At 33.7% G+C, this 10,156-nt stretch overlaps 1 protein-coding gene across 2 annotated transcripts in view; it reads right to left on the bottom strand.

Moving 5' to 3' along the window:
* The window catches only part of LOC106462959 (large neutral amino acids transporter small subunit 1-like), a 44,821-nt gene extending 36,023 nt beyond the window's left edge, over positions 1-8,798 (bottom strand). For both annotated transcript variants that reach the window (XM_013922929.2, XM_022390364.1), the window contains exon 1: positions 8,190-8,798. In XM_013922929.2, the coding sequence (XP_013778383.1) occupies positions 8,190-8,676 (487 nt within the window). In that variant the 5' untranslated portion in view covers positions 8,677-8,798. The remainder of the gene's footprint in view (positions 1-8,189) is intronic.
* Positions 8,799-10,156: the final 1,358 nt, after the last annotated feature.

Raw genomic sequence — 10,156 nt, 5'->3', positions numbered from 1 at the left:
TAGATACATTAAAGGACGAGTTACTGTCTTTTATACAGGGAGGATATATTAGCCATGGACCTAATCAGCCCCAGACAACAGGAAGCGCCTTCCAGACATGAGTGTCAGCAATAGGGGTGATCTAGTACGAGGGAAGCCACAGGAATTCGATGGGAAGGCACCATGGGAAGCATATAGAGCACAATTTGAGCTTCTGGCAGAAATTAACGGATGGACAGAGGAGCAGAAAACAGCATACCTGTCAACAAGCCTAAAGAGACAACCACTAGAAATACTTGGACAGTTGTCAGCAGACGACAGGCACAACTATAGAGCACTGGTGTGGGCTCTAGAACTCAGGTACGGAACCCAAAATCAGTCAGAAGTCTACAGGGCTAGGTTCAGGACGAGAGTCCGTGCTAAAGGGGAGAGCCTGCAAGAGCTGGCACAGGACTTGGAAAGCATGGCACACAAGACCTACCCAACTGCACCACCCGATCTCTTCAATTTGTTGTTGAGGGATCAGTTCGTAGATGCCTTGGACAGTCCACAACTGAAGATACAAGTAAAGCAAGCACACCCCTCTACTATACAGGATACAATGGCCAGAGCTCTTGAATTAGAATATTATGTTAAGTCCAGCACAGAGGTACCAAGTTTGGTACAGTCATCAGGATTCAAGGCCAGCTTTCAGAGAAGTTTGTGGGACTTTGCTGGCATTGTAACAAACCTGGGCACAATAGAGCTCAATTCCGGCAATTTCAACACAGGAAAGGCTGCTACCCAAAAAGGTTGTTGGAACTGTAGAGAGCAAGGACATATGAAGAGCCAGTGTAAGAAGAATAATACCAATAAGCCAGCCTCGGGGAAACCAGTAGTGGTTGGTGTTGAGTGACGCCCACCAATCCCCATCGTGAAAGTCCCAATAGCTAGGTGTAAAATGCCAAGCACACATAGTGTCTACATGACAGGAAAGCTGGACGGCCAAAAGTGCAACTTTGTCATAGATTCTGCATCTTAGCAACCCCTTCTGAGTATCAAGGTCCTACATCACAAAGGAGTACCAGAAGCCATACAGAAGCTCTGTGATGTGACAGGACATTATGCAAGGTTGTGGGGACCAGTGTGGGTAACTTTTGAGCTCATGGGCCTAAATGAAATAATTTCTACCGGAAATTAACAAACAAGCAGATAGGTAAAAATTGAAAACTGACTCGTGAAAGGTTCCAGATTTTGCTGCTGCATATCGTTACTCGAATTTCCCCGACTATATTTCACCCAAATATTTAACAGAGGACGATTACCACGGTAGATTTTCCTACTGAGACGATGATGGATATTCTTTCTACTGTTTCTCATACTTAGCTGAAATCGTGAGTGCATAATCAGTATTTATTACCACTGCACTTAGTAATATTTCATATAGCTGTTGCTATTTTTAAATAGTTAATGTTAAGGTAGCTGTTGTAAATGTTGTCGATAATTGGCGACTTACGTTAAGTATGTCGCTTTCGGCTATTTTGCATGCATTATTTGTATCACCTTATTCTAGCAAACACTTGTGCACAGCAGGCTGTTGAAGAACATATATATGTGTGACGTAGACCTAACAAGGTAAGCATATTACTAAGTTTGTTTACATTGCATTAACCTGTCTTGTATTGTCTTAGAAGAAACATTATCCCGTTCTGATGATATTTACTTTTTTGCTTCTCGTATTTTGTTACATTATACTGTGATATTGATATTAAAGAATATCTACTAGGCCTTGTAATTATTGCACAATGATCACATGGAGACTTGTTATAAAGATTTCATCGCTTCCCCCTCACTTCTGAAATGCTATGGAAAACTCTATACAAACATGGCTGAGCTATTATGTAAGGTTAATGTCCTTTAGACACCAAATTGCGCATGCGCCATTGCTTCCAAAAAAAAGAAAAGCTTCCAGAAATCAATTTACTGTTGAAATTATCGTTAGGCAAACTTTTCCTCGTAGCTCTGGCTAACCAATTATGTACGTTCTTTGTGCAACATCGATTTTCCATGACAACCACACAAAAGTATGGTTTCCTCATAATTGTTGTTTAACGTACAACTGATCTTTTTATTCTTATAATTATTTTTATTCGTGAATGATATTCTAGTCACTGATCAGCTATACAGAAAAACAAATCACTATTTTAAGTATAAGTGAAGTATATTTTCAATATTTCAATATAGTTGTTGATTATGCTTTGTGGAAAAGGTAATATTGGCTTCTTTGAGCGCAAAAAATGTTTTAGCTATATGCAAAACGTACTTTATCAAAAATTATGATTTATTTCTCGATGTTATTTCAAGTCAATACTGTATTTTTCTTAATGATATAACGAAGTGTCCGTTATATTTACATCAAATAAATTGTGCGCAAGACACACACCCACAAAACAAACACAGAGTTAATTAAGACGTGGGATATTATGAAAAGCACTAACTAGCGGCACACCCGTATTACATATACAGACATCAGAAAGGTGTAACTTTTCAGGCATAAGCTTTATATTGAATTTCTGGACAATGTTTCAGGTCAATCAACACAGAATCTCTGTCAGATATGGAGAGTAGATAAAGATAAAATGTGTATTTTATAAAGTAATTCTTTATTTTTAATTTTATCTACAAACTATGCGTTAAATTAAAGTTTCAGATACATTTGAGTTTTGTTTTCTTCTTTTTCCACCCATATTTATTTGGCAATTAGCAGGCTGCTTAATAATTGATTGCTTAATGGTAACTCTGCCAGTATAGGGGGCGAAAGGCCCGGCATGGCCAGGTGGTTAGGGCGCTCGACTCGCAATCTGAGGGTCGCGGGTTCGAATCCCCATTACACCAAACATGCTCGCCTTTTCAGCCGTGGGGGCGTTATAGTGTGACGGTCAATCCCACTATTCGTTGGTAAAAGAGTAGCCCAAGAGTTGGTGGTGGGTGGTGATGACTAGCTGCCTTCCCTCTAGTCTTACACTGCTAAATTAGAGACGGCTAGCGCAGATAGCCCTCGTGTAGCTTTGCGCGAAATTCAAAACAAACAAACAAACATAGGGGGCGAAAATACCTAATAATCACAACAAACCAGTATCTTAATTACCAGATACAACTGTAGATGTACTTCTAAGGCTTTGCCACAAGTTTAGTGAGGAAACAACTTTAAAGAGTTAACATACTTCTTTCATATTGTTCACAGTATACGTTTTTGATTGTAACTTTGTGTTCTTTATTGAATAAGAAATAATTTTATGGACTTTAGAAAAGCCTTGAACTAACAAAAAGTCGTTAAACTTTGAAACCCGAGTTCTAGAAACTCTTCAAATATATTTTTAAAAAATCATTGGCTTTTAAAATACGATATAGAAAAACACAAGAGCAGTTGAATGGCACTGCACAAAAAGTAAGAAAAACAGATATACGTTTCTAGCACAAGCAGGAAATTGAAAACGTGCCAGAGGTCTTCTCAGTAAAAGTTAGTTTTAAGAATTACTTCTATTTTTGGAGTGTTCATGATCACAAGAATGTAAATTTAGCCAGAATACATTTCAAGTAGTACTGAATGCTGCTGGCCTTAAAGACAGAAAAGACTAAACACCAGGTAAAGAACTGGTAAGTAGCTCTGCTTAAAAAGTGTAAAATCTTTAAAATTGTAATCCTTTAATTACAATTATCACTTACAAATCTTTCACTCAGTCCAGTTGTGGTATATAAATATACCATGAATTTCTACCTTCTTATTATAATATAGTTTTATTGCAAATTTATCACTATTTCTCAGAAGAATGCAGTTTTCATCTTACACCTAATCAAGAAAGTTGTTCTACCTACCTCTATTCCTTGTCATTTTGTTCAGGTCACACCTGAACAAATCATGATGCTTGTTTATGATGCTGCACATTGTGCAAATACACAGACAGTAGTGTAGTTCAATGGTATATTAGGTGGTATCTGAATGTTATGATAGCCCCCTATGTTTGCATGAGAATGTTCAACCGCGTGTGTTGCACTGAGAAAACCAAAGTTACATTGAAGTTAAACAATCCGATAGATAACCTCACTCTGATTAGTTTGAAATGAAGTTACTTGATCCAATACCCTATCTATAAAAGAAAGCATGGGCACACATACACACACATAATAAAGATTGTTCGTTTGTACATTATTTTGTGTCTAGTCTATATTTCATTCTCATGAGCTCAGAGATTCAGTATCACTCATGCTGAATCTCCTATTATTAAGCAAATCTATCCCATTGCTCCTGCACTTTAAAAACACTTTAGTGAAGCTAAAACTCTACCAATTTTATAGCATATTTCAACTTAATGTTGACCAAGAATATTCAAAAACCCAAAAGTCAAAGTCACACAAAGTGAAAATATTTTTTTGTTTTTTTATCTCTAAATTCCTCTTAGTTTGTTCATTTTGGATTTAAAATTAAAGGCATGGTTTCTGATAATTTGCTAGATTTTGACATCTAAATCATATCTCTTACAAGTCTGTAGCATATCCTGGTAAAACTGTTAATCTTCAAGCTATTATTCACAAAATAATGCTAAATTTCTTACAGAGTCATGACTGGACACAAAGTGAAAGGCAAAAATCTTTATTACCACTAAACACAAACACTGTGTGTGTGTGTACTTGCTTTTCTTTACATGAGATTGTTGCTGAATTCTCTCAATATTCAACATTTTTTAGTTTGTAAGAAACATCACATTTAACCACAGTGACTAGCACTACCCACACGACTGGTCATTCTCAAGCCAACATATGAGAGACTGTAGCCTCTAGATAATACCCGAAAGACAACTGAAGGACTTAACTATTGATAATCTTGCATAACGTGCAGTATTGCAGCAATATCCTCCCCTCTCCACTCAGGTAGAGCAGGTATTATCCACTCCAGAACAACAAAAAGACATAGACAACTAGAACAGAACCAACTTAACAACTCTCTCAACCATATGTTGCATGAAACTTACTCATGTACAGAACAAAGAATAAATTCAAAATTAATACTATCCAGTTACAATGTAATGGAAACCATGGTGAATTCATGTACCATAAATCAAGGTGTCTGTTATAAGTTTTGTTTGGTACATTATTGATAAAAACATTCACTTAGCTAAAACAATTTAATTCTTCTAACAGGGTGTTTGGTCTTTAGAATGGGTTGCCTTCAGATGTGGTAGATGCAGTAAATTTAAGGGAGTTTAAGGAAGGCTTGCTAAATATTGAAATATAAATGACTCAGATTCTATTTTTTGTTTAAAATTTAGTTAAGATTAGCCAATGGGATGGCCTAGGTGGACTAACATGTTCCTTATTGTCCTTAAATCTTATGTTAGTATTCCTGATGAACTTACAAGCCATCTCTCATTTCTTAAACTGAAACAGACAAGAAAAAACTGTGGAAATTAAGTAAACTATTACAATGATATACACCTCTGTATTGAAACTGCCTTTGTAGCATATTTCAGATAGTTAGCACATGCAAGTGTATAATTTTTAATGCAAGTTAAACTTTAATAACCAATATTGTATTCTGTAACTACATTAAAATCATTCCTAAACAATTTTTTAGAACTTATATCTGCAGTAATTTGGTTAACATACAAATATTTTGTACAAAAAAATTGGATAAACTAAACTTTACTTCCAACTTCTCCAATAAAACTACTTACTAAAATATTTAAATCCAAGTTTAACATTAGTTCTGATTTCTACAATACAAATACTTACTAAAATCTTTAAATCCCTATTCAACTTTACTTTCAATAATAATGCATTATTATTCAATCTCAGTGCTCATTAAAAAGTTCCTTTTTTAACAAACTGGTTTTTGAATTGTATTATTTAATACTAGTAATGAATTCATCATACACTGACTTAATCTACAGTCTATAAATACATTAGAAGAACATATAGTAAATAAAACAATACATGTTATATTTATTAACATCTATATATGCCGGATAAATTAGTTCTAAATAAGACAGAACTTATGTGGTTAATGATACTGATGGTATAGACTACTATGTTACTTAATTTGCCACCTGGTTACTGATGGAATGTTTTAAGTCACCATTTAAATACTGATTGTTTGATACAAATTTCATATAAGACTCTTAGAAGTACATAAAAATTAACATTATGCAATTACTTTTTTATACTTATATGGCACTATCATAAAACTAAAAACCTACAACTTTAGTAATAGGTAGAATAAATGTATCTTGTGAGTAATTTCAAATTTTTTGGAAATAGACAAGTTTAGAAAAGTTAAAGCTCTCTGGCTTGTATCAATAAAAATCTCAATAATAAACCTATTTATCTTATTCGACATTGAGGTCAGTATGACAATTAAAAAATTTATTAATCACAAAAATTCAGGTTTCTAAATAGTTGAATCTCAAGCTATACTTGTGTAATAGGTTAACTTTGTATGAAAAACTTTTAATAATTTGATATAAGAAAAATTAAATAAATGCTTAACATTCTCTCTTTTTTTTTGAAGTAGGCTTAAGAAATGACATAACAGAGTGGTATACTCCTGCAACTGTCAAACATTGTAAAATAAAATTGTTTTCTACATTTCATAAATTCAAAATAATCGAAACCGAGTGAGAATCAGCTAGCTAGTTAGGAAGAACTCCATTAATATACATCCATGACCTTTGTGGGGTCTGCTGATGGTAACCTACCCTAGCAACAATTTTGACAGGAATTTCAGCCACAGAAATGCCCTACATTGGTTCTGTATAACAGCAAGAAGAGAAAATATTTATCACTGCACTTTGCGTTTGAAGAAAATTAATCTTATTATGGAATGGTGCAGTTAACAATACAATCAGTTAATAATACAAATGTGCTGTGAATCTAGAATTACTAAGTAATCCTCGTCCTTTCATAGTGTTTAGCTTATCCAATACAAAAATGCACATCAAAATTAAAAAAAGTTTCTATTAATACTAAAATGTCTTGTGACTAAAACTACTAAACTTTATTGAACACACTTATACTTACTAGATAACTGAGAAGACATGAGGTTAACCAATATTGTTTATTAACCTTATTCTACGTATTTTGAAACTGTTTCTCTTGATTCAAATGCCAGAATTTACATATAATCAGATGTTACTCAAGTTTGGTAAGCCTTACTCTTTACAATAAATTATATATTTATTAATGATATCAATTACAAGCAGATTCATAATGAAAAGAAAAGACCTGAAATACTGGCTTTGAGAAAGGTAGGATTTAGTGCCACAAGTGTTAGCTTCAAAAAACATGAGTGGGTAATAAAATTAGTGTAAAAAAAAGAAAAAAAACATTTTCATTACAATTGGCAAATATGCAGCAAAAATCAACAGATTTCAATTAGCTACAAAGGTATGAAATTTTCAAGTAACCTGATTATCACAGTTAAAATGACAGTAACTTAGTAATTTACTTTAGGTTTAGCCTAATTACCCATAAAAATCATGACTAACTATTTTCTAAAAGTAAAAATACAAATTTTGTTCATCTATTAAAAATCTAATAAATGTATCAGTAGTTTCATGGATATTCTAATTTTTACACCTAAAGTCAATGACTGCAAGTTTCCTAGGTACTAAGCTGTTCACCTAAAAATATAATATTAAAAAGTAATTTTATAATACATACAATAGTAAACAAATTTTTATTTTTTGTTTCTATGGTTAGTTTTTATGTGTGAACATTCCAGTTTACACATATTCATGGCTTTTATTTCATGTCAATACTGCAAAATAATATTTTGATATTAAACAAAATGTTTTATTTCTAAGACTTGCTCAAAACAACTTTCTTCTTACACCATTAAGAAAAAAGTTTCACCCACTGTCAAGTTTTACTGTTTTATAAATATCTTAAGTTAAAATAACAATAATTTGGAAAAATACGCAGCCTGTGAATTACTTACACCTGCATCGCACCTAGATGTTGTACAAAAACTGATACTTGTTGCTCTGAATCAACGAGTAAGTGTCTGACTCGTTATAACTAGGTAGACTAAATTGCTCAAATCGGAAGTTAATAAAAATTTATGCTGATCAATAAGAGTATTATATTTATACTTATAGTCACGTATAAAATTAGTCGTCTGTATTATTTTATGACTTACTTAAGTTACTATTAATTACAATTAGCAATTTACCTACATATTACAACTGCTGCTATTAGTCTCACTCCATTGGGTGGAGGGTTGCAGTCAGGAAAAAAAGGTTCAAGGATGTAATTGGCGAAAGTTAAGGCAGCTATCGCATTTCCTACTGGCATGATGATTAAAAGTGCTACCCACAAGAACAAAAACGCTGGTAGGGGTCCAAAAGCTTCATAAATATAAGCATAATCTCCACCTGATTTTGGTATAGCTGTTCCGAGCTCTGCGTAACACAAGGCGCCAAGCATAGATATAAGGCCACATGATATCCACACGACGAGAGCCATTCCTATTGAGCCAGCTTCTTGTAATACGCCACGAGGTGACACAAATATTCCAGACCCAACAATTATCCCCACAATAATTGCAACTCCATTTATAAGTCCAAGTTCTTTTCTAAGTTTAACGCCATTAACATAATCTCCTTCCTTTTTTTGCCCATCCGGATTCATCGGTTGTTTCTCTGGAATATTGTTTAAAGACATTGTGATTTCGTTTCTTAATAGCTATCCTATCAAATATATTTTCCATTCACACAAACTACGTTTTCGTTTGAAGAACTTTAAGTATAAACTAATAATCCACCGTTATATTCTGTCGCTTTCCGATTGCATCATCTACGGCTGAATGTATTCAATCTTAAAATTTGTCAAACCGGAAACGCTTGAGGTCGCTTTATATTCTAGTTGGATTGGTCGAAACAATGAAGGAGGAGCATATTAATATTTGGAATGTTTTCAATATGGGTTAAATGGAGCATGTGATAAGCTTTCGTAAATGTTCTGCATTGCATGCATGTGTTTGACAATGTTTTTTCCGATAAATTTTACCGTTTTAATAAAATGATCTTCCATTTTGTAAATAAACTTTCGGAAAAAAAATGATCTGCGCGAACTCAGCTATGCCTACAGTTTTGATTGGACGATGTGAATCAGATTGTACGGCGAAAAATAATCAGAAATTTGATAACGATGAGCTCAGGTGTTTGTTTAGCAATCGAAGAATTATAGAGATATAATTTTTCGGAATAATAAACTATAACTCCAAAATGCCACATTTTTCACGTGTTGGCATTTGGTAACACACTACTCTTGTTACATCATACTTATCTAGTATCGACCTGTATAAGTGTCGCCATCGTTCGGTAAAGAGCGGAATTTACACAAGAATACGCTATAACAAAGACATATACATGTATTTGTTTCATTGCTAATTAAAAACCATATCATTACATTGAATAATGATATTTGTGTTTGTCTTATTAAATTACATTTAAAGCTTTTACCAAATATTTGCTTAGATGTTTATTGCCTTTAATATTAAAAATATATTTCATGTTGTGTTTGAAAATTTTTCATTGTTATATTTACTAACTAAGACTAATTTTATATATATTGTTACGACAGCGGAAGTCACGTGACTCTAGTAACACGTCATCATATTCTCGAAGGATCTTGAATTTTCCTGGCAACTCTAGTCTTTTCTAGGAGCCCTCTATTTTAGTATATAAGCCCGGCAAATAAAGCGGAGATATGATTGCAGTTAGATAGATATAGAGACAGATAATTGAGTCAAGCTGCGTTGAGAAAGAATAAACTAGTTTTATTTAAGAAAGGATGTGTATCGCTGAAGTTCTCCGGAAAGAATTTTTACGGGAAATTAACAAACGAACAGAGACGTAACAAATTACAATCTAAATATCTATTTGGAAGTGTTAAGCTGCCATATACTTATGTTTAAACATATTTTTTGTAGTTAAGCACAAAGCTGTACAATAGGTTATCTGTACTATAAAAACTCGGTTTCTAGCGTTATAAGTGCCATTGGGGGACACTGAACGATATAAGAGCAAACGTGTTCATTACACGTTGTTCGGCGTTTTAATTTCTTGTCTTCTGGTTTGTTTGTTTGTAATTGAGCACAAAGCTACACAATGGGCTGTCTGTGCTCTGCCCACCACTAGTA

This window comes from Limulus polyphemus, unplaced genomic scaffold, assembly GCF_000517525.1.
Source record: "Limulus polyphemus unplaced genomic scaffold, Limulus_polyphemus-2.1.2 Scaffold1290, whole genome shotgun sequence".
Lineage (NCBI taxonomy): Eukaryota > Metazoa > Arthropoda > Merostomata > Xiphosura > Limulidae > Limulus > Limulus polyphemus.
This window is presented reverse-complemented; position numbering and strand designations above follow the sequence as displayed.